General features: G+C 35.4%; 2 protein-coding genes across 7 annotated transcripts in view; one reads left to right on the forward strand and one right to left on the reverse strand.

Moving 5' to 3' along the window:
• Nucleotides 1-25,013, forward strand: part of RTN4 (reticulon 4) — a 79,292-nt gene that overhangs the window by 53,032 nt on the left and 1,247 nt on the right. For all 6 annotated transcript variants that reach the window (XM_023619098.2, XM_023619101.2, XM_023619099.2 and 3 more), the window contains 5 exons: nt 9,660-9,867; nt 14,572-14,710; nt 21,763-21,832; nt 22,351-22,397; nt 24,807-24,865. In XM_023619098.2, the coding sequence (XP_023474866.1) occupies nt 9,660-9,867; nt 14,572-14,710; nt 21,763-21,832; nt 22,351-22,397; nt 24,807-24,865 (523 nt within the window). The remainder of the gene's footprint in view (nt 1-9,659; nt 9,868-14,571; nt 14,711-21,762; nt 21,833-22,350; nt 22,398-24,806; nt 24,866-25,013) is intronic.
• Nucleotides 1,505-25,013, reverse strand: part of EML6 (EMAP like 6) — a 279,682-nt gene continuing 256,173 nt past the window's right edge. The window contains exon 42 of the transcript XR_011426055.1: nt 1,505-1,639. The gene's annotated coding sequence lies outside the window, so the exon portion shown is untranslated. The remainder of the gene's footprint in view (nt 1,640-25,013) is intronic.

Here is a 25,013-nt window from a genome sequence, read left to right on the forward strand (position 1 = left end):
ATACTAATATTTATATATTTATTTGTTTGCTTGTTAATCTCCTATTTAACTGCCTTTCTCATTCCTTACCTGACTTTATTAAAGAGAACTTAATATTTGCTTTTGCTTAGGAAGTAGGTATTTTCCTGTTAGCCATATCTTGTCCTCTCGGTATTTTTCAGACCAGCTAGTTCAACCTTTTTTTTCCCCAGATGAAAGATTTTAAAATTGAAACCTGACTTAAGGCTATTCAAAGAACAGCTTCAGTAAGAATTTCATTTGAGGCAAAATGTAACTGGATGACTTCTGCCTGTAAGGCATGCGTGCTGGCACTATTTTTAGCTATGGCAGATGACAGTTTATGATTACCAAATGTAGACAACTCTTCTTACTCTGCAGTGGGCCAGAAATTTTTTTATTTTGAAGAAAATATTATAGTGTACTGAATTAAAGATGCTGCTGCTCTGTGCGCTGCACAAAACACAATCAAAATAAAGATTTTTCACATTGTTATTTGAAAACAGAAGTGGGCAAACACTGCAGGGAGTAAATCGCTTTTTTCTAAATGATAAAAATTTGTTTAAATTAATCAGCATCATTTTGGTAATCTGTAAGCATTCCCCACAGTTATAAGAGGAAAGGCACTGTTAAATTAATCTCATGTCTTTAAAAGGATATTTCATGAACATTTTATGTAAGAGTAAACTTGAGATCACAGTAGATTACCTTGCATGATTGACACTTTATTCTGCAGTATAGAAGGAGACTTGAAAGGTTAAGCTTTCCTTGCACAAGCCCTTTGTCTTAATTTTGGTTTCTCAAGAATAAAGAGGCTGTTAAATTCTTCTCTCTTAAACAGAACTAACAAAGTGATTACAGAGGAATCCAAAATTAGCGTTTTAGCAACCCTATAGTTCTTGAAGATGTCCTTTATTTTAATTTGAAAATATTATAGTCTTTAATTAAACTGTTTCTATTCCTGGGGCTCACCCTGTGGCGTAGTGGTTAAGTTTGGCATGCTCTGCCTTAGCAGCCCAAGTTCCCAGGTTTGGATCCTGGGTGTTGACCTACTCCACTTGTGAGCCATGCTGTGGTGGCAACCCACGTACAAAGTAGAGGAAGATTGGCACAGGTGTTAGCTCAGGGCTAATCTTCCTCAAGCAAAAAAAAAAAAAAAAAAAAGAGGAAGATTGGCAACAGATGTTAGCTCAGGCGAATCTTCCTCAGCAAAGAAAAAAACGAGTTTCTGTTCCTAAGAATAGTCTGACAACTATTCAGACAGTGCAGCAAATATTAATGAAGTAGACAATGAGAATATAAAGATGAAGGCATTCATCAACCCTTCAGGGTCTAGTTAGGGGAGACAAGCCTATAAAACAATATTTAGTATTTTAGAAATTATTGAAAGCATTGCTTTTTATTATTTAATGAGTGTAGATATCTGAAAATAGTTTAAATAAAACAAATATAAAATCTAAAGCATAGAAATATTTTTTGAATAAATACAATTAGTGCATGCCTTAAACTGGAATAAAATATGCCTTTATTCTTATCATCAATCAGTAATATTTATTGAAAGTTTAGTTGGTTCAGGCTTCGTGCTCAGCTCTGGGGATATAGTAGGTAATAAGACAACATGTTCTCTTACGGAGCTTACAACCTAGGAGAGAAAATTGTTAAATTGAGTAAATTTTTTTTTGGTAAGTGTACAATTTGTTGATTTTTTTGTTCACAAAATTGTGCAGCCATCACCATTATCCAATTACAGAACATTTCATCACCCCCCACCCCCCGCCCCCCAAAATACCCATACCCGTTGGCAGTCATGCCCCATCTCCATTCCTCCCACTCCTTGGAAACCACTAAGGTACTTTCTGTCTCTATAGAATTGCCTATTGTAGACATTTCATATCAACAGACTTACACAACTATGTGACCTTTTGTGTCTGGCTTCTTTCACTTAGCATATGTTTTCAAGTTTAGTCCATGTTGTAGCATGTATCAGTATTTCATTCCTTTTTATGGCCCAATGATATTCCCTTGTGTGGATATACCATATTTTGTTTATCCGTTCATCAATTGATGGACATTTGGGTTGTTCCTTTTTTCATTATTATGAATAATGCTATGAACATTCATGTTCAAGTTTTTGTGTGGACATAGGTTTTCTAGTCTTGTGGGTGGAAATTCCTAGGAGTAGAATTGCTGGGTCATATGGTAACTCTGTTTAACTTTTTGAGGAATCGCCAAACTGTTTTTCACAATGGCTGAATTTTACATTCCCATGAGTAATGGAAGAGAGTTCCAATCTTTGTCACTTCTTGTCAACATTTGTTATTGTGCATCTTTTTTGTTTTAGCCATCCTAGTGGGTCTGAAGTGGTATCTGATTCTGATTTTGGTTTGCATTTCTCTAATGACTAATGATGTTGAGCATCTTTTCTATTGCTTATTGGCCATTTATATATATTCTTTGGAAAAAATTCTATTCAAATCCCTTGTCCATTTTAAATTGGTTTATTTGTCTTTTTATTGTTGAATTGTAAAAGTCTTTTATATATTCAGAATACAAGTCCCTTATCAGATGTTTGATTTGTAAATATTTTCTCCCATTCTGTGAGTTGTCTTTTCCTTTCTTGGTCGTCTCCTTTGAAGCACAAAAATTTTTAATTTTAATGAAGTCTAATTTATTTTTTTCTTTTCCTGCTTGTGCTTTTGATGTCATTTCTAAGAAACCATTGTCTAATCCAAAGTCATGAAGATTTGCACCTATGATTTTCTTCTAAAAGTTTTATAGTTTAAGCTCTTTAGGTCTTTGCTTCATTTTGAATTAATTTTTGTGTAGGGTATAAGGTAGGGGTCCAGCCTCATTCTTTTGCAGTTGGATATCCAGTTGTCCCAGCACCATTTATTGAAACAGCTACTCTTTCCCCCATTAAATTGTCTTGGCACCCTTGTCCAAATCAATTGACCATAAATGTAAGGATTTATTCCTGGACTCTCAATTTTATTCCATTGATCTGTCAGTCCTTATGCAATTAGCACACTATCTTGATTACTGTAGCTTTGTAAGAAGTTTTGAAAAAGAGAAGTGTGAGTTCTCCAGCTTTCTTGTTCTTTTTCAGGATTGTTTTGACTATTCTGGATTTTTACTTTTCCATATGAATTCTACAATTCGCTTGTCAGTTTCTGCTAAAAGCCAGCTAGGATTTTGATGGAGATTGCACTGTAGATCAGTTTAAGGAGTATTACCATCTTAATAATAATGCCTTCTAATCCATAAACATGGGATGTCTTTCCATTTATTTGCCATTAATTTCTTTCAACAATAGTTTTTAGTTTTCAGTTTCTGTCTTGCACTTCTTTTTTAACTTTGTTCCTAAGTGTTTTATTCTTTTTGATGCTAATATAAATGGAGTTATTTTCTTATTCCATTTTTAGATTGTTCATTGCTAGTATATAGAAACATAATTGATTTTTATATATTGATCTTAGATCCTCCAACCTTTCTAGACTCATTTTTTAGTTCTAGTAGCTTTGTTGTGGATTCCTTAGGATTTTCTGTATACAAGATCATGTTATTTGCAAATAGAGAGAGTTTAATTTCTTCCTTTACAATCTGGATGTTTTTTATTTCTTTTTCTTGACTAATTGCCCTGCCTCATACCTTTAGGACAGTGTTGACCAGAAGTGGAAAGAGGTGGATATCTTTGTCTCGTTCCTGGTCTTAGGGGGAAAGTTTTCAGTCTTTCACTATTAAGTATGCTGGTGGCTGTGGAGTTTTTGTAGATACTCTTTGTCAGCTTGAAGATATTCCTTCTCTTTCTAGTTTGTTGTGTGTTTTTATAATGAAAGGGTGTTGGATTTTGTCAGTTGCTTTTTCTCTGTCTATTGTGATGATCATGTGTTTTTTGTCCTTAATTCTATTAATATGGTGTGTCATATTGATTAGTTTTCATATGTTGACCCAACCTGGTATACTTGGGATAAATACCACTTGGCCGTGATAATCCTTTTTATGTGTTGCTAGATTCAGTCTGGTAGTATTTTGTTGAGGATTATTGTGTCTGTATTCATAAGGAATATTGGTCTGTAGTTTTCTTTTCTTGTGATGTCTTTGCCTGATTTTGGTATCAGAATTGAGCAAACATCTAGTTAACTAATGGATATAAATCTCTTGAATATTAGAATCAACAATATTTGAATATATTTCTCAGAAAGGGTTTTAATAAAACTTTATGACTCCCTTCCTCCCCCCCGCCCCACCCCATTGACAATCAGCAGTTCTGGATAAACTTAATCTTCCAGAATTTTTTTGTTAAAACCAATTTAAAGAATCTGTGAGAGATAGAAATAGTGCTAAATGTCAGTTAAGGTGGCAACTGTTTGCTAGAAGCTAATTTTTTTTTTTTAAAGATTTTATTTTTTTCCTTTTTCTCCCCAAAGCCGCCCAGTACATAGTTGTATATTCTTTGTTGTGGGTCCTTCTAGTTGTGGCATGTGGGACGCTGCCTCAGCGTGGTTTGATGAGCAGTGCCATGTCCGCTCCTAGGATTTGAACCAACAAAACACTGGGCCGCCTGCAGCAGAGCATGCGAACTTAACCACTCGGCCACAGGGCCAACCCCTAGAAGCTAATATTTTTGTCATCCTTGACAGTGTCAGTAACAATCTCTTAAATTCCTTTACAAAAAAAAAGATTGAAATCCTTCTATACTTTGCAAAGTGACTTTGGTAACAGTGTAGATTGCCTCTCAGACCTTCTTATTTCTAGGATATATTTTGTCTTGTGTGTGAATAATTGGTACCTAGTTGTCTTCTCTCTTGGCCGTTCTTCCCTTTTTCTCTCCTCAGTGCTCTAAGGGTCTCTGGCTCCACCAGGGCCTCCCCAGGGCTGGTTTCAACAAGGCTCATGGTATCTGCTTTGAATACTCTCTGATAGCTATTTACGTATTTTCACACAATATGTGTGGGCTTGCATATGTGATTTTCAGAGCTTTTCCATTTACTGAAAAGACCTTATTCCTAGGAACTATATGATAGGTGGAAAGGAAATAGGTTAGGGTTTACTATACTTTCATGCAGTTACATTTATTTTAGGCTGTAATCACTGAATACTGCTGGAGCATGCACATGACCATTCCCGTATCATCAGCTTTGGGGAAATTGACTTGATTCAATCCAAAGCACCAGAATTATCAACTTAGTTATATATTGTTAGAATTTTAACTATCAGCTGGATCTAAGTGTTTATTAAGCTAGCAGACAGTGTATTGTCCTCCCAATAAGAAAGCCTACTGAGAAAACCACACTCAGGATATAAGATTCTTTAGTGGTATCAAACAGGCATAGAAAGAGGTGAATTTTTCCTAAGTATAATAGTAATTCATGCTTGCCGTTGAAGGGGGTCAATTTCAGAAGGGAATAAAGAAGCAAGTTAAAGTCATCTATAACCCTACTACCCAGAGATAAAAACTGTATCCTTTCAGACTTCATAGTTATACATGTATAATTTTTTTAAGTGGGACTATACTATAAATTTTTTTGTAACATTCGGTTTTCATTTATCATTATGGACGTTTCTATGGTAATATAGATCTACATCACGGTCTTTAATGGCTATATAATACTCTTGCATAGATATATCCTAATTTTACTTAGACTCACATTTTTTAAAAGATGTTTTCAACAACTTGATTAATTATAGTTTTCTACTATGGGAAAATACCTGTCAAGTGTATAGGAGTAGAGCTCCTTTCTCATTTTTGGATGTAACTGTAGGTGAAGTATTCACATTAAAATTTATGTGTTCCTGTTAATTAACCTATCTTGTTGATTTTACTGAGAGACTGTCTTCTTGGCCTTTGTGATTCATCTCACATGTAATAATTATGTGCTTACAGTCTGCCTATTCATTATTCGTGCATATGTGTAACGTTTTGAAGAACTTTAATGTGCTGAGCCTTCCATGTAGCATCATACTTGGAGAGTATGAGTTTTATCAATAGGAAGCCTGTGTTAAAATCCATGTTTTATCACTTAATAAGTGCTCTAGGTCCAGTCGTGTAAGAGGTCAGTGCCCTTTCTTATCTGAAAGCCTGCCTCATGGAGCTTGAATAATTGAAGGAGATAATGTTGTATAGTCTACAGTGTTTGGCATAATGTAAGTGTCCAGTAAATATTGACTCAGGAAATAAAGGGAGGTGTGGAGAATGTAGATCAGCAACCTAGAAAACATTTCTAAAACATCTATCAGGCTTAAAAAGTGTGTAGCTTTTCAATCCTTTTTTTTTTAGCTTCTCCCATGCTGTTGCCATAGTGATATAGTTTATAATTGTTTGAAAAATTGTAGGAATATGTTTTCCTGAAGTTTTAATAATGTTTGACACTTTAAAAAAGAATGTTTCTAGGAAGGTTCATTTGAAAAGGCTGGTATGAATAAAAATATTTAAGCTTTTCTCACTCTCAGAAATCTAGGTCTAAAACAGAAGGAGCGATACTTGTAAATTATATTTTGCACAGATAAAATAGCAATAAAATCTCATTTATTTGGACCCCACTGACTGGGAATTTGAATGCAGACTGCTGCGTATCGTTGCAGTGTGAATCATGTTCGTTTCTAAAGGGAAAAGAGAAATATTTTATCTAATGCCCTGTTTACTGATGATAAAACTGAGGTCCTGAGAAGTTGGAGTCTCATCCAAAGTTACACAATTGCAGAGTCAGTTCTAGGACATGGTCTCTTGAATCTCGGTCACTGGTAGTTCCTTCCACCATATGCATCTATATAGAAATCATAGACTGGTTATAAGCAATTCGTATCTAGTCATTGAAACTGCTTGGATACTAAATCTATTATATTAGATAATTTGATTAGACATTAATTTATGTTGTATGTGCCACTCAAATCTAAAGTCATCTATTTCATAGTCAGGTTTTACTGAGTAGTTTTTAAGGATGGTAAGGAATAATATGGATGTCTGCATTTATTTGAACTTATCACCAATAGTGATTTTGAAGGTTAATAAATGTCTTGGAGCACTTTGAGAACCAGACATTTTTATAAAGGAGCATTTTTTTTATATAAAAATAGATTCGAGGTATACTTTACTTGCTGATTCTTTTAGCTTATCAACTTTTATTTGCTCTACAATAGTGAAATCTAGATAAATTTTAAAATCCTTTTCCATGTTTATGTTTATAACACAGCAATACAATTTATTAACTTACAAGTTAATCATAAGGTTGAAATTTTCTTTTTCTTTATATATTTACTATTTAAATACCTAGATAAGAAAGGTGATAGTGATTATGGTGGTATTTATAATAATAATAATAATAAATAATAACACTGACATTTATTATATGCTATGTACTACATTAAGTGCATTATAGTCATCTTATTAATGAAAAATTTTAATTCATTATTTCACTTAATCCTCACACTATCTCAATAAGATGATTCTTATTTGTGTACACATTTTATAGATGAAGAAATTGAAGTGTAGAGGGATTTAGTGACTTGCCTAAGATCACATAACCAATAAGATGTGGAGCCAGAGTTGTGGTCTAGGTGATCTGACTCCAGAGCCTAAGTGCTTCGTCTGTCTTAGTGTAAGTCACTGTTGTGGGGCACAGGGGAGCCTCCCAGGAAAGAATTATGTCTTTATTATTGCTTCCCCTACCCTCTCACTGTACCCTGTTTAAAAAAACAAAAAGTGTGTTAATTATTAGCATCATTGCTAGCAGAGACTTATAATTAGGCCTGCACCTTTAAGTTTTCTAGATCATATGCATTCTTCAAGACCCAGTTCAGTTCTGTCTCTTTTACAGTATTTTAGAATTTCCTCCAGTTCTTTTCCTTTTCTGAATTCTGACAACAGTGCCTTATTTATAATTCTGTTGACATTGTTTTTATGTGTCTTATCATCTTCCTAGAATTGTAGTGTGTCAGTGCTGGACAGGGCCTTAAGAAAAGTCCATGTCCCCATTTTCTGGTTTTCTAATTCATTCTACTAGGTTGAGTTTCTTGAACAGCATCAGCTCAGTTAGTGTTTGCTGAATGTCAGAAAACTGTTAGTATTGCTGTTCTCTCTTTATTCAATAAGACATTATTCATAATGTCATTTTAACAATATAGGTATGTTCTTTCAAGTTCTGGTCAGTTCGCAGTTGCGCGAGTATATTAGTACAGTGGTAGAAACAAGTTAAATAGAACAAAACTGATGTAGAAGTTTTAGGCAGGGTTGAAACAAACTTGAGATGGGGAAAACTTGAATAATAGTTGAAACCAGAGTTTGAAAACAACAGTGTAAATCATATAAAGAATATTAAATTAATAGCATTCAAATCAAATCATATTTAGGAGAATGGAGTAAATGTTTCCTAAAGATAATAAATGTTGTTGAGCCCCTGCTATGAGCCAGACACCGTGGTGGGCACTTAAGATATCTTAAACAGTACCAATATAACATATACTAACAGGAATTCAGGGCTTCATAATAATATCTAACATTTTACAGTTCACATACATTATTTTCCCCACAGAAGTCCCCTTAAGAGTAAAGTCAGATACCTTAGGGGACCTGGGGATCAAGACCAAAGCAGTCCCTGGAAATGTGATTTTTCTTTGTCACCTCCTTTATCTTAAAAATTAACAAGTATTTAAAATTGTACTCAATAGTATATCCATATTTATTTTACTATAAGAATATCTCTCCCCCCAGTTGTTCACAATCCAGAGAGAGATGAATTATGTTTAGCCTGTGAATTCAGGAGCTCTTTGGCACACTGCAGAAGTCTCCTTGGATTGTACATAACCCAATCTTGAGACCACAGGCCTGTGGTTATTTGATCCCATAGTGGCCCTGTGACCATAGGCCAAGAGCAAACTTGCTAAGTTAGATTTTGTCTCCTTACTATTAATAAACATTATATAACAGTGTAACACATTTAGTTTTTCTTTTTTTCTTTGACACTTAAATCTTTATGTCATTATATCTATCTGCTCCTGCAGGGAAGTAGCTTTTCAGGTAATCTAAAGGCTATTTCCCTCTGCCTTTTGCTTTGTAGCAAATTTTTGTTTTAATGATAGCCAGGCTAGGTTACAATTTTGTTAAGTTCCTTGAAGAGAGATCTCTTAAAAAAGCAAAGCTGTAAAACTCATGTGTGTAGTTTTTAGTAAAGTTTTAATTTCTCAACAGTTTTTGAATTAGTGATTTTTCTGCAAATATATTTTTGTGTCACTGAAGTATGTCATTTTCGTGAGTGTGTTAAGATTTTTTTCTATTATTTGAATAGATATCATGCATTGTATAAAGATGAAACCCCTCAAGATGATTTTTAAGAAACCTCTTGTTTTGGATTAGAGGCCTGCTATGCTGGACTTGAGAGATGTAACAATCTTGTGTAGACAGAATGATTTGGACATGTAGGAAATAGATTTGAACGAAAAACACTTTATGGTAAATAGAAATAGATGCAGGTATTATGCTAATATACAACTTAGAGTGAGTTTAAAAATATAACTTACAAAGTTAACCTTTCTTTAACATTTTAGGTTTTGGTTTTACTTTATCTAGAGGTCTTTTTATTTTTGTAAGTGGAGCAAATATAAATGTGTCAAATCCAAATGGATAAAATAATGTTCTAACTTCAGATTTCTTCTTTTTAAATTTTTAGTTGTTGACCTCCTCTACTGGAGAGACATTAAGAAGACTGGAGTGGTGTTTGGTGCCAGCTTATTCCTGCTACTTTCATTGACAGTATTCAGCATTGTGAGTGTAACGGCCTACATTGCCCTGGCCCTGCTCTCTGTGACCATCAGCTTTAGGATATATAAGGGTGTGATCCAAGCTATCCAGAAATCAGATGAAGGCCATCCATTCAGGTGAGATGTCTGGAAAACATCTATAAACTATACTATACTGTAAACACACTATAAACTATAAACGCTATGAACAGGATTGGTATTGAGACTTCATTCTTCTCTCTGTCAAATTACAGGCATGCATTTTTTACTGCTTAAAGATAATTGCAAATTTTTGCTAAAAAGCTGCACCAAAATCATCTGCTTTTGAGATTTCCTAAAGGTCACTTCATAGGCTCATGATGGAATAGACTGGGTTTATGTATCATTAGGCTAACTCTACTACTTGTTAGTAATATTTATTTATTAGAAGTAGGTATCGCTTATCTAATTTTACTTTAATGAAAGCTATATCTTTTTAACATGGTTAGGATTGGTGAGAGTTATATTTTTTTTATTACTAACTTTTTATGCTGATATTAGAAATACCTTTCTTTCCACTAGTATGTTTATGTTTTTCTATTATGCTTTCTCGTCATGCCTATGTCTTTCTTACCATTCTTTCTCTGTCTAGTTTCTTCTTCTCATTCCCTAAAGCATTACTTTAGTATTAACCTTTGGAGAGCTCCTTTATTTCAGTATCTTCTTGTCTCTAAACTATTATCTTCTGCCCTTATTTTTACAAGTACACTCTAGCTTTACATATCTAATTGCTAATGGGACACACCTGTTTGGATCTTCTGCCCTCGATTCATATTCAGCATGTCCCCCTTGCCCTTTTAAGAACTGAGATAAAATTCAGTGGTTTTTAGGATATTCAGAGACTTGTACAACAATTCCAGACATTTTCATCACACCAGAAAGACACTTCATACCCATTAGCAGTCACTCCCCACCCAGTCACTGACAACCACTAACTCCTCCTGTCTTTAAATGAACCTTTTTTTCTCAAACTTGTCAATTTCTATCAGTAACACTACTATTACCTTAATTTCAGGCTTGCTCCCAGTTTTGATTTATCTTTGTTTCCATCTCATGCAAAGAAAATAACTAAATTTTGTTGTTTTCCCCTTCTTCCTCAGTCTAGACCAGGAGTCCATAAACTACAGCCATGGGCCAAATCCAGTCTGCTGCCTGGTTTTGTAAATAAAGTTTTATTGGAACACAGCCATAGTCAGTCATTTAGCTGCTTTCATGCTGTAATAGCAGAGTTAAGTAGTTGTGACAGAGACCACATGGACTTCAAAGCCTAAAATACTGCTAAAATGCTACCTGGCCCTTTACAGAAAAAGTTTGCCTACCCCTGGCTGGACTTCACTTGTTACCAAATTGGCTTCTGGTTACCACAGATTGCTTCAACTCTTTGAGACGTTGTCAGATTAATTTTTCTCAAATACCACTTTGATCACACGTTTAGGCATAGGGTCTCTCTATTCGTTATAGGATGAAGTCCAAATATCTTTGTCTTATCTCTCATTTACCCCTTCTAGAATTTTGTGCTCATTTTCGTGCTGCTGTTTTAACTCCTCAGATCTCCTAATCTGTCATACTTTTTATTTGGTTCTGTGTTTGATTTCAAGACCTAGCTCTTTGAAGGTGGCTTCCCTAACACTGGTTCACAATGATCTGAGAACTCACTTCCTGTTGCACTAAGTATGGCTTTGAAATGTTCTCTGGTTGTTTTGTATATGGATATCATTTTTTTCAAATAGATTGTGAATATTTAAAAACTATTTTGCCAAGGCAAGCATCTTTGTGGGCATGAATGAGTATGTAACTACCTAGAACATTATCCCATTGATATTAATGAGTAAAAACATAAATTGATTTCAGACTTTACCAGAAGACCTACTAAATTATTTTGCTTATTGTAAAGACTGGTGATTTGTTTCTCTTTAGCTTTCTCTTCATATTGATCAAGTAATGATGTTACATAAGTTTGAGGGAGGGACCAACATTTATTGAGTGGCTCTTATGTGTCTGGTGTTTTATGTACAAACTTAATTTTCATGACAACTCTGTACAGGAGATAGATGGTATTATTCCATTTTACAGAGGGGGAAACAAACTTGGAATTCAGTAACTTGAAATTTCAGCTTCAAAATGGAAGAGCCTATCATGCCACAAATCATAAAGGCATATGATTTTTTATTAGTTATGTTGAAATATATAAAAACATTGTCAAGATAAAAATTGTAAATTATCTGTAAGTTTTATACATTGTGTGATTTTAAAGAAGACTTTTTGAAAAAAACTAGTGATTTCTTTATTATTTCCTTAGGAACACTTTATTTTTATTTCAAAGGCCTCTTATAGTCATTATAAAGTAAATTCAGCTAACATTGCCAGTTGAAGCCTATTGGACAGTTTTTCCAAGTTCTTCAATCACACTAGTGAAGATAATAGCATACAGTTCATGTAGTACCTGTGGTCATTGGAAAAGAGTGATGACAGTGCTGGCATTGTATTAATATCACATAAATGCTGGTTGAAAGAATGTAAATATCCACAGAGTGTCACTGATGGAGAGTGCTGCCTTTGTGCCAGCTGGCCAGCCATCTTGTCTTCAGCAAGAACAAAAGTAGTGGTACAAAGAAGCAGAATACCAACTAAAGTTATATCAGCCACTTTCCTGTATTTCTCAAAGCTGCATAAATGAATTATTGCTGACTTAAGGGTAGATATGAATCTTTGACCATTTTAAACTTGATAATAACAACTTGATACTCGTTGGTTAATATAGAACAATGTCTAACTGTGTGCTAGACCATTGTACTAGTAAAGATATATTCCTGGTCCTTGACAGTTTATACTCTACAGTAGGAAGAATGCAGAAGTATATACATGTCCATATGTAGGGCTGGATATGGTAAATACTATAAGAATAATACAAAAGAAAGCACTGTTAGAGTTACATCGTAGGGTCTTGGGAAAGAAAGAGCAGAAGAGGCTTCATGTGTGGGTGGGATTTGAGGTGAGGCTAACTAACTGTCTGGATATGCTATCGCCAGAAATGAGAGGAGAGTTTTGTAGATTGGGAAAACAGTATGATGAACAAAGGCATTAAGATTAAAAAATGTTTGATGAATGGCTCATTTTTGGTTGCAACATGGTGAGTAGTGGGAAATAAGGTTGGAAAGATTTAGGAGGGCTCTGGTTGAAAAGTTGGAGCCGTAGAATCACAGAATGTTTGAGCCTGAAGGGCTTTAGGAAAGTCTATTTCTCTAGTTTAGAGTTGGAAGCATGACCCAGAGAAATGACATGCCTTTTGCAAGGTTACATAGCTAGGTAGTAGCAGGTCTCTTACCTGCCTCCCGAGTTCAATGGAAATGGCATTATCTAGGATAGCTCAGAAAACTAATGTGGATTTGGCTGAAGGAATGGATTAGGATGCTGACGGATTAGAGACTGGTTTGGAGACTGATAGCATATTCCACATACAAATGTAGATAATGAGCCCTTAACCTAGAGTGATAGCATAGTGAGTAAAAACGAGGAGTCATATTTCAGGCATGTTGCAGAGGTAAAACTATGGGACAAGGAGTTTTCAAAGAGGACTTATTTTTAGTGTAAGTAACTAGTGTCCACTGACAGTGGGGAGGTCATGAGGAGGGACTGGGTAAGGGGCTACTCGCAAAAGATACGAGAATACTTAGCACTTCTGATTTGAGTCTACTCTGCCAGAATAAAATGGCTTCTTTGAAACAATAAATAATCAAACAATACTTTGCATTCCTGCAGACTTGACCTTTTTTCACCCATTACAGTTATCTTCTTAAATTTAACAATTCCAGCTATCTCAGTATACATTAGGGCGTATAAATGGACAGTTAACTATTATGTTTTACTGGGATTGCCACTGTACTTTTGGCAGTCATTTTACAATCTGAGGCTTGACATATTGGGCAGTTTCCCCTAAAGATTAGGCTGAGAGAGTGTCATGTTAGGAAATGAATAGGATCTCCGTTAGGAAAACTTGATGAGAACAACATAATGTCAACTTGAAGAAAAAAACAAATCCATAATAATAACTACCATTTATTGAGTGCTTCTCTGTGCCTGATGATGTTAACCACTTTACTCATTTGAATCCTCATGATAATCTCCATTTTATAAATGAGGCAACTGAAGTTTAGAGGGAAGACTAAATAACTTTCCAACGTTACAAGGCCAAGTAAGAGGCAGAGCTTAAGATTCAAGCTCAGATCAGTCTGGTTTCAAACCGTATGCTTTTTTTTACGCTCATCAGCTAAGATTTGTGGCATGATAGGCTCTTCCATTTTGAAGCTGAAATTTCAAGTTACTGAATTCCAAGTTTGTTTCCCCCTCTGTAAAATGGAATAATACCATCTATCTCACAGAGTTGTCATGAAAATTAAGTCTGTACATAAAACACCAGACACATAAGAGCCACTCAATAAATGTTGGTCCCTCCCTCAAACTTATGTAACATCATTACTTGATCAATATGAAGAGAAAGCTAAAGAGAAACAAATCATCAGTCTTTACAATAAGCAAAATAATTTAGGTCTTCTGGTAAAGTCTGAAAATCAATTTATGTTTTTACTCATTAATATCAATGGGATAAAATATTGGAAAAAATACTTGCATTAGAATTATCTTGCTTGGTGAACTTTTACATTGTGCTTAATTTGGAAATAATAGGCTTTTATAGTAAAATATTTTATTGATGTCTTCCTTTACAGATATATAATTGCTCATTGATAAGACATCCAGGGAGAATCACTCCAGTCAGTGAAAGTTATATTGTGTTTTGTTTTCTAGGGCGTATTTGGAATCTGAGGTCGCTATATCTGAGGAGCTGGTTCAGAAATACAGTAATTCTGCTCTTGGTCATGTGAACTGCACGATCAAAGAACTCAGACGCCTCTTCTTAGTTGATGACTTAGTTGATTCTCTGAAGGTAGGTTTATTTGCTTTTCATTTTTGACATACCTAGAATTTAATATTAAAAGAGTTAAAGAGTATAAAATTCTATTTATCTATATTAAAGTAAATGGTAAAGATGTAATGAAATCATGTGACTGTTAACTTGGATTTCAAAATTCAGAATCCAATCAGATATTTAAAATGGAGAAAACTACTATTCTTTTTTAAAGGAAAATAAGTTATAAATTCATACTTTTGGAAATCAAGGGTTAAAAGTTAGAAAATTAAAGGGAATTTTGATTATAAGAATAAAGATTATCTAATAGATTTAATACCAGATGTGATTTAATCTGCTTGACTTTAGAGTCTAAGCACTTAATTTCTTAGTTTGTGTGTAATTCATATATACAGACAAGCTATTTCATATTTTGGACTCTTTTTGGAATGTTTATTCTGAAAAACCTTTAATATTCTAAAACACCTTATCTAATATTCAGTTGGTAACTGTTGGAAGTTTTTCTTAGGTTTTGGATCTTGCTACACAGCAGCTGTTAAGAGTCTCACCTTGCAAATAAACTCTCCCACAGTTCAGACTGACTCAAAGCAAGCACTAAACCAGTCATGTACCTTGAGCCCCAAGCACTGGGACTTAGTGCTTTTCCTTTACACAGAAGTTGCTGTTTGTGTTTTGTGTGTTATTGCCTGTGACTGTGCTCAAGACAGACTCGTTTCCATTCTGTCTGGGTAGAAATGTACTATGGTAGTAATTTTCATAATTTTCCTTATCCAAGAGCTATGCACTGGTTTGTAGTTTATCATGCAAGCCAAGGATATCATAGCAATGGGGCCTTTAGACTGAGTGAAACAATTTCTGAACTGGTCAGAATAGGTTTAAATGCTCAAAATGCTTTTAACTAATATCTTGGTCTTAATAAGCCAGTAGATGGACATTATTTTCAGCTGTGTGCTTCTCTCAGTTTATTTAAGACTTGGCACCTCAGCTACTTTTATGAGAGAAAGAATTTTTTTTTGCTGTTAAATCTCATTTTTAAATTTCTTTTGAAAATTACCTTAGTTGTTTTTTTTTAAAGCAATTATGTTATTCATGAGGAAGCTGTCATAAATGAAAGAAACTGAACTTGATAAATTCTTGCCTTGAGTGACTCTGCTAATTTGAAAGTAACAGAAAGTGGTACAAAAAGAGAGAGATTTACTTCCTGGAACACTTTATTTTTATGAAGTTTTCTTATATTTTTAAAACATTGTTTCTTAATATTGGAAAAAATACTTGCATTAGAATTATAGTTTACTACATTCTCTCCTTAAGGATTAACAGTAGTTTTGAAAAGAAAAAAAATAAAAGAAGAAAACTAACTTGAATGATTTTCTGAGTAGTGTTTTTTGCAAGCCCAGAGCTCAAGGAAAGCTGTTTGATGACTTCCCCAGATCGCAATTCATTCAGAGTTCCAAATAAATAACAGTTGTTTCAATATATTAACACATAGAATGAACTTTGCAGTTAGGTCTCAAAATCTGTTGAGGCAAAAGAATACGGCAGGGTATCTGTTTTTTTCTCCCAGTATAAAGGCGATGGGTATGAAGCCTTTGACAATTCAGGTGCATGCTCTGATAATACACATGAAGGGTCTTCCTTGATAAACCTTGTGGTTCTGCCACATGGGGAGACTTTAGTTAAACCTTCTCGTAATGTCCTTGTGTGTGAATAGTATAGATGGCATCTCTTTGTGTCCACTGAATAAGGGTACTATAGAATCACAAGTACTTGCTTAAAATGTCTCCTAATTATTGAAAAAAGCTGATAAAAACCTTAACACTCTTGGCTCTTTATAAAAATAGCTTAGTAATATTCCCTTGAGAGAGAATTCTTTGAACATTTGCCAGTCTTATGCCCTAGTTTTTGTTTATATAGAGAGCATTTTTAAAAAGAAAATGATTTTCCTTCTATTTCTTTTTGCCTTTTAAACCACAGCAGCGGGTAGGACAGTCATATTCTCTCTCCCTAAAGCAAGCAAAAACGTTTTTTTTCAATTCTCATTCTATTTTTACTTTTTCAACGTAAAGGAAAAATCAGTTTGCCCTGTTAGACTGATTTATTTTACTGCCTTATTTTCAGATTTTAAATCTGTGAAAGTTTGCTAATAGCCTCAGTCTCTTCAGTTTCCAGATGAATTTGCGATCTTGTTAAATAACACTGAGTTTTAAAATATTTATGGGAACCAGCTTTTGATTGGAATTACTTGGATTTAGTAGGATTCATAGCTAGGAAAATGGAAACCAGCCTAATTTCAAGAAAATGCAGTGAGAATTAGTCTCATTTATAAATTTTTTCATTTAGAAAATAGACATTATATCAAGCTTTGTGGCTTATTTAAAATAATAGCTTTTAAACAAAAATTTAAAAGAGGTTTCTCTATAACTCACTGTCTTCATGAATGTTTGGTACCCTCACATTTATATAATATATATTTCTAGATTCTGGGTTACAATTACTACTACTTCTGTTTGAAACTTTCTTCCTCAGAAATTGAAAATTTAGCACCACCTTTTTACTTTTTTTTTTTTTTTTTTTTTTTTTTGCAGTGTGAGGGAGGAGGCTATTCTTTTAAGTGTGATCAAAGAAATAACCAAGGTTCTTCAGGCCTGTTGAAAAAGACCTGACATGAGATGGTGGTTATCGTGCCTGGTCTAGGTCTCCTGGTGGTTGATTTGGACAAGTAAAAATAAGATGTGTTCTGCAGATTTCTCCTTTGAATTCTCATGAACTCGTTCCATTTGTTTTGCTCTTTTGCAATTAACTACAAGCTTCTAAGTCCTAGAGAATATGTCAAGTGTATATAGATTGAGCAACAACCCATTTCCCAAAGGATTAATTCTAGTCAAATATTATGGGCAAAATCCCTGACAAAATATTTCTAATTCCATTCAGTAGAACTTATTTCAAACGTTAGTATAAAATTTCACCATCGCCACATGTTTTTGACTAATCTTCAGGATTTGTTTTAAAGGTTATGTTTCTTAACGTGGGTTTATTCCACTGAGTGTCAGACATAAGGTAGGGGAGGAGACAACATCCCCTGCAGTTGTGATTTAATTTTTCTGGGGATACTGCCTGGAGAATTACTGTTTTAAAAGTTGTAGCATTAAGCTATAAACCCCGGGCTATAGTTCCTCCCCGCTTCCACCTCTTACCCTCACCACACACACCTTCCCCCATTATAAAAGAAAAGCATGTGGCAGTCCTTGCTGGGCTCAGCTTTGGGGCTTCTTCATTAAGGCTCTGAGCTTTATTAGAGGGTTCCTTCCTTTTGAAGCCTCAAATCACAAAAGATCCAATAATTTTATTTACTAGATACTAAGAGCAGGTGTTTTAGGCAGAGGTTCTTATTTTTCTGTCATATGGCTTTGGGTGATAAAGACGATTCTGTATGACACTAGTTCTGTGACTTTCAGTGAAAATATGTTAAAACTTTTGTAAGAAGATTTCTAGCTATAGTCTCCTGAACATTAGGCAACTATAATGTTCCGGAGTACAATCTTAAATCTGAAAGTGAGCAAAAAAAGGCCTGAACTCCTGAAATAGCTGACCCAAAAGAACATTAAAATCTAGCCCTCGGGCTCTTACAAGGTTATTAACATGCACATTTTGACAGCTTCCTTTCTGTTTCTTTGGCTCACAGAAAAATTAGAAGGGAAGTGGGCTGGGGAAAATGTAGAGACAGTCAATGTGATATGAAGGACGCTGAATATGTCAAAAAATGTCAAATAATTTTCAGTATTTAAAAATGTAGAAGTTTGAACATGTCAGAGTTGCCAAAATAATTTCTGAAATTAAGCACCTTCCCTCCATTTTCCTTAAAAATGCACCCCCTCCCCCACCATTGAGACATCATCTAATAAAAATCAGCAGAGCTTTTTAGTGAGGTAACTGATGCACAGTTAAATTCCCTGTTCCCCTGGACAAAAGACAGACAAGACACGGCCCTTGTCCTCTTTCAGGAAGAATTGATTAGACCTTCATGGTACTTTGGCCCTCTTTCCTCCAGTTCATTACTGCCCAAAGAGAGATGAGCTTTGACTTCCAAGTTAATATGCATTGGCTGTAATGTTGCAAAGTATTTGCCATGGAATAGCATAGAATTTATAATTCCAAAATGAGAGCTGCCTGTGTGTTTCTTTAAAGTGTTTATTGACCTTCTTTCTGCCTCTTTAGGATGGCATGCTTATTCATGACCAATTCCTATTAATAATGGTTACTCTGTAGGTGTTTTTACAGTAGAGCAAAGCAGATGGATTCTGGAGTCAGATAAGCCTGAGATCACTGACCTCTGGTCTGACAACTTGCTTAATTACTCGGTTTCCTCTTCCACAGGGGTAATAACAGTATTTAACTTTGGGGGTTATGATGAGATTAACTGACCTAATGTATGTTCAAAAAAATGTTAGTTGCTGTTGTTATTATCTAACATTTCCGATAATTATGCACTTACTAGATGCTAGTTCTTAACTCTTTTCTCTTTTGGTGATGTGTTCTCTGGAAACCCTTACCCGTTATTTTTGTTTTAGGCCTCTGAACTGTTAACCTTTCTCCAAACTTAGCTGCAACATTTAAAAATTCTTGGATAGCACATAAAAGTGGGAATTTCTGGTTCTCTCTTAAAATGGGAAAATTTGGCAACATTTGCCTGGAATATGTACATGGCAGCAGTCTGTGGAGCTGGGTTGTGGGTGCCTCCTTGAGAGGGAGAATGCATATGTCCGTTTGCCTCAGTTCTCACAAAATCCTCACATAAATGCCACTTTTCTGGCCCCACAGACATTTGAAGGCCACTCTGTTCCTCTCTGTGCCTCTGGATAGCCTCTCTTTTAGGAAGAGTGTCCTCCAAGAGGCAAGTCCAGTGACATTTGAGCCCCTTGGATGGCCCAGGTGTAGAATCTCAGGCTTCTCTCCTGTGGATTTGGAGTGTGGCCTTGTCAGTGACTTAATGACCAAATTAAGACTTATTTTTAGGCTGTGTGTTAGTATCTGAATTCTGTCGTGGTAAGAGTGTCTTTACTGCTAAAGCAGTTTCTTCTAAAACGTGGAAGGTTGACTCTTCCCTTTGGACTTGTGGATGGTGATGGATGAAAATAGCTCTGTTGCTCTATAGTAAACCTCCTCAAGTGCAAAAGTTATACTTAGCTTCCACAATAAAAGTCTTTAAAACTATGTAAGAGGGAAAAGGCTTGCTAACTAGAGTCATGCTTCAAACCTTTCTACCAGTGTTTCCATAGCAGTTGCTAAGACCAGGGCAGCATTTAATTTTTGATTTTGAATTGACAGGTGTTATGAGTGTTTACCATGTGCTGACTGGAACATTAAATTCAGTTGTAGGGGGAGCCAGAGTGGTGTTACTGGTAGAAGTGACAGTTGGTGGAGGAATCCAATGTGTCTTCCTGACCTGCAGTGGTTATGCTCACTAGAGTCTGAACACCTTAATTACTGCTCACACCCAGCTCATAGGAGACATCCAGTCAGGTTTTCTTGAATGAGTGAACACACGGAGAAAGATCTGTGCGTTATTCTTTAGATCAAGGATCAGCAGACTGCAGTTTGTTTGGCCCGTGACCTATATTTGTATAGCCTGGGAGCCAAGAATGATTTTTACATTTTTAAAGGAATATATGACAAAGACCCCTTGGCCCACAAAACCTAAAATGTTTATTATCTATCTTACTTTACAGAAAAAGTTTGCCAATCCCTGCTTTAGATGATGGAGGTGCTAACTCCTCTTACCTCCTCTCTTCATATATACTGTGTTATATGTACCTAAATACTCACTGTAGATGGTGGCATCGTGGTGCCGTATTTGTTACCTACTAAATAGCGCAGAGTGATTGCGAGACACATGCGGCTTTTAATAGGAAGCAAAGGAATTGCTGATGACGAATATTTAATAAAATCCAAATGGACTTTGTGTTTGAGTCTTCTGCTTTGAACATGTCATTGAGTCTTTGTACTATATGATGTCACTCAGTTTTTGAACTGGAAGAAAACTTTGAAATTCTCTTGTGCAACCATCTCATGAATAAACTAAAAGTATGGAGAGGAAATAAAGGACTTCCCAAAATGAAATCACTTTTTAGAAGCAAAGCCTTTTCCAAACTGCCTGATTTGGTTAAAAAAAATCCCAGATTTTGAGACCAAGATTACTAAAGTAGGAGAGTTTAGTCAGTTCACCACAGTCCCCCAGCCCCTGGAGGGGACTGAAATCTGACTTCCGGCAAATTATTAAACCTCTCCCTTTAGTGTCTGCATCTGCTGTACTGAGGATAGTGCCTGCCTCATACAGTTGTTAAGAGGAATAAATAAGTTTATATTTGTAAAGCATTTAAAACAGTGCCCAGCACTAATATAATAGAGACTACATTACTGTTTGTTAAGTAAATAAAGGCGGCAGTGGCCAAAGGAAGAATAATGGTCAGTTTTATTAATAGATATAAAAGTATGTGGAGTCCTCATTCTCAGGGTTAACCATGACTGTGAAATCATGTATCACTGGGCAGTCAGTGCCTCTGATCCTTCATAAAATGCTAGAGGTGATATTTTTGGTACTGGAAATCTAGTCTCCCTGATAATAAGTTCCCTCTGCTCCATTATTGCTTATTCAGATGTCTGAGATTTTAATGTCTGAATTATTCAGCTCATATATATCTTTAAGCACTTGTTAGTACTTGAAAATCAGTTTTAATAGCTAATTCTCATACCTTTCAGTCTTCCCATTTAAAAGTTCAATGCTAGAGAGCTAAGGTATACCTTTGGTATGTTTTCTGATCTCAGAGAAAACAGAATAAACTATTTGGTAGTGTAGTCCAGAGAAAGTGGATCGAATCTCTTGTTTTAATTGGGATTCTGAAATTCTGAATTGCGACAGGTGACTTAGAACTGAAGCATCCATACTACTTTACCAAGTCTCTCCGAGGAGTATGCCTCTGGGAGCTTAGCATTTAGATGAGTTGCTTTTATTTGAAAGCTTAATTAAGAAACTTGAATTTCATTTTTAATAAGCTAATGTTATTTTTTTATAGTTTGCAGTGTTGATGTGGGTATTTACCTATGTTGGTGCCTTGTTCAATGGTCTGACACTACTGATTTTGGGTAAGTCTATAAAACCGCTGAAATGAAAAATTGCAGAAAAAGAAAGATTGTGAGCAAGAAACTTAGGGACATTTTAGTGGAGAATATTCTTACATTGTAGGAAAAATAGAGGATGTACATTTGAGGTTGTGATCTCTTTAAATAAATTGCTGATACTGTTTACTGAAACACTTTTAGTTTTAGTTTTAGTTCCTGAAGACTGCTCCAACTAACAGTGGTAAAACCAGATCAAGGGTGGCCTTACCTGCTGGAGCACTCATAAAACTGACCAACCAGGGATGCCTTTATTTTGTAGTCTCTGTGATGTTATCTGAAGCCAGGAATGGTTTCTGCAGCCTCCCTTGGTTAATTCATTGCCCTGGAGTGGCTCCCCACCAGCAGATGCTCCTTGTGTATTTATTCGCTTATTAGGAATACTACCTGGCTATCCTAAGAGTGTTGCCAGTTTGATGGCTTTTTAGTGTTTGTTCCTTAAATCCTAACAGTCTTTTTTAAAGGTTGTGTATTTCCTTTTTCAGCTCTGATTTCACTCTTCAGCGTTCCTGTTATTTATGAACGGCATCAGGTAATTTCTTTTTTTATTTTTTTATTGAGTTAATGATAGGTTACAATCTTGTGAAATTTCAGTTGTACATTAATGTTTGTCAGTCATGTTGTAGGTGCACCACTTCACCCTTTGTGCCCACCCCTGACCCCACCTTTCCCCTGGTATCCACTAAACTGTTCTTAGTCCATAATTTTAAATTCCTCATATGAGTGGAGTCATACACAGATTATCCTTCTCTCGCTGGCTTATTTCACTTAACATAATTCCCTCAAGGTCCATCCATGTTATTGCAAATGGAATGATTTTGTTCTGTTTTACAGCTGAGCAGTATTCCATTGTATATATGTACCACATCTTCTTTATCCATTCGTCTGTTGCTGGGCACTTAGGTTGCTTCCATGTCTTGGCTATTGTAAATAATGCTGCAATAAACATTGGGGTGCATAGGACTTTTGGGATTGCTGACTTCAAGCTCTTTGGATAAATACCCAGTAGTGGGATGGCTGGATCGTATGGTAGTTCTATTTTTAATTTTTTGAGGAATCTCCATACTGTTTTCCATAGTGGCTGCACCAGTTTGCATTCCCACCAGCAGTGTATGAGGGTTCCTTTTTCTCCGCAACCTCTCCAACATTTGTTACTATTAGTTTTAGATATTTTTGTCATTCTAACGGGTGAAAGGTGATATCTTAGTGTAGTTTTGATTTGCATTTCCCTGATGATCAGCGATGATGAGCATCTTTTCATGTGCCTATTGGCCATCACTATCTCTTTGGAGAAATGTCTGTTCATGTCTCCAGCCCATTTTTTGATTGAGTTGTTTGATGTTTTGTTGTTTAGTTGCGAGAGTTCTTTATATATTATGGATATTAAGCCTTTGTCAGATATATGACTTGCAAATATTTTTTCCCAGTTAGTGGGTTGTTTTTTTGTTTCAATCCTGTTTTCATTTGTCTTGAAGAAGCTTTTTAGTCTGATGAAGTCCCATTTGTTTATTCTTTCTATTGTTTCCCTTCTCTGAGAAGGCATGGTGTCCGAAAAGATCCTTTTAATACTGATGTCAAAGAGTGTACTGCCTACGTTTTCTTCTAGAAGCCTTATGGTTTCAGGTCTCACCTTTAGGTCTTTGATCCATTTTGAGTTTATTTTAGTGAATGGTGAAAAAGAATGGTCAATTTTCATTCTTTTACATGTGGCTTTCCAGTTTTCCCAGCACCATGTGTTGAAAAGACTTTCTTTTCTCCATTGTATGCCCTCAGTTCCTTTGTCAAAGATAAGCTGTCCATAGATGTGTGGTTTTATTTCTGGGCTTTCAGTTCTGTTCCCTTGATCTGTGCACCTGTTTTTGTACCAGTACCGTGCTGTTTTGATCACTGTAGCTTTGTAGTATGTTTTGAAGTCAGGGATTATGATGCCTCCTGTTTTGTTCTTTTTTCTCAGGATTGCTTTAGAAATTTGGGGTCTTTTGTGAATTTAGGATTCTTTGTTCTAATTCTGTAAAGAATGCCATTGGGATTCTGATTGGGATGGCGTTGAATCTGTAGATTGCTTTAGGTAGAAGGGACATTTTAACTATGTTTATTCTTCCAATCCATGTACATGGAATGTCTTTCCATCTCCTTATGTCGTCATCCAATTCTCTCAGAAAGGCCTTGTAATTTTCATTATATAGGTCCTTCACTTCCTTAGTTAAATTTACCCCAAGGTATTTTATTCTTTTTGTTGCGATTGTGAATGGTATTTTGTTCTTGAGTTCTTTTTCTGTTGGTTCATTACTGGAGTATAGAAATGCTACTGATTTATGCAAATTGATTTTATACCCTGCAACTTTGCTGTAGTTATTGATTACTTCTAACAGTTTTCCAATGGATTCTTTTGGGTTTTCTATATATATAGGATCATGTCTGCAAACAGCGAGAGTTTCACTTCTTCCCTCCCTATTTGGATTCCTTTTATTCCTTTTTCTTTCTGATTGCTCTGGCCAGGACCTCCGGTACTATGTTAAATAAGAGTGGTGATAGAGGGCATCCTTGTCTCATTCCTGTTTTCAGGGGGATGGCATTCAGTTTTTGCCCATTGAGTATGATGTTGGCTGTGGGTTTGTCATATATGACCTTTATTATGTTGAGGTAGTTTCCTTCTATGCCCATTTTGTTCAGAGTTTTTATCATAAATGGCTGTTGAATCTTGTCAAATGCCTTCTCTGCATCTATGGCATCAGGTAATTTCTTAACTGTAGATTTCAGAATACAGAGCTCGCTCTATTACATGGAACTTCCAAACATATCAGTGCCAGTTTCCAAAGCCTTATAAAAATGAGAAATGTGGTTCCGTAAGCCTTTATTTTGTTGGAACGTAGATGCTAATGTTAATAAGATGCTTCAGCTATGGTAATTTTCAAATAACCCCTTTATACTTCTCTTTCAGGCACAGATAGATCATTATCTAGGACTTGCAAATAAGAATGTTAAAGATGCTATGGCTAAGTAAGTATTGAAAATCTGCAACTTTTACTAAGGATAAAGTGTAGCAGACTTTGAGAACAGTGCACTATGTTCATATGACAGGCATAGTGAGTAGCAAGTCTCAGTCAGACCTAAAGTGTGACATCAGTGTTGCTAAAAGACTTTTTCT

Source organism: Equus caballus, chromosome 15, assembly GCF_041296265.1.
Source record: "Equus caballus isolate H_3958 breed thoroughbred chromosome 15, TB-T2T, whole genome shotgun sequence".
Taxonomy (NCBI): Eukaryota; Metazoa; Chordata; class Mammalia; order Perissodactyla; family Equidae; genus Equus; species Equus caballus.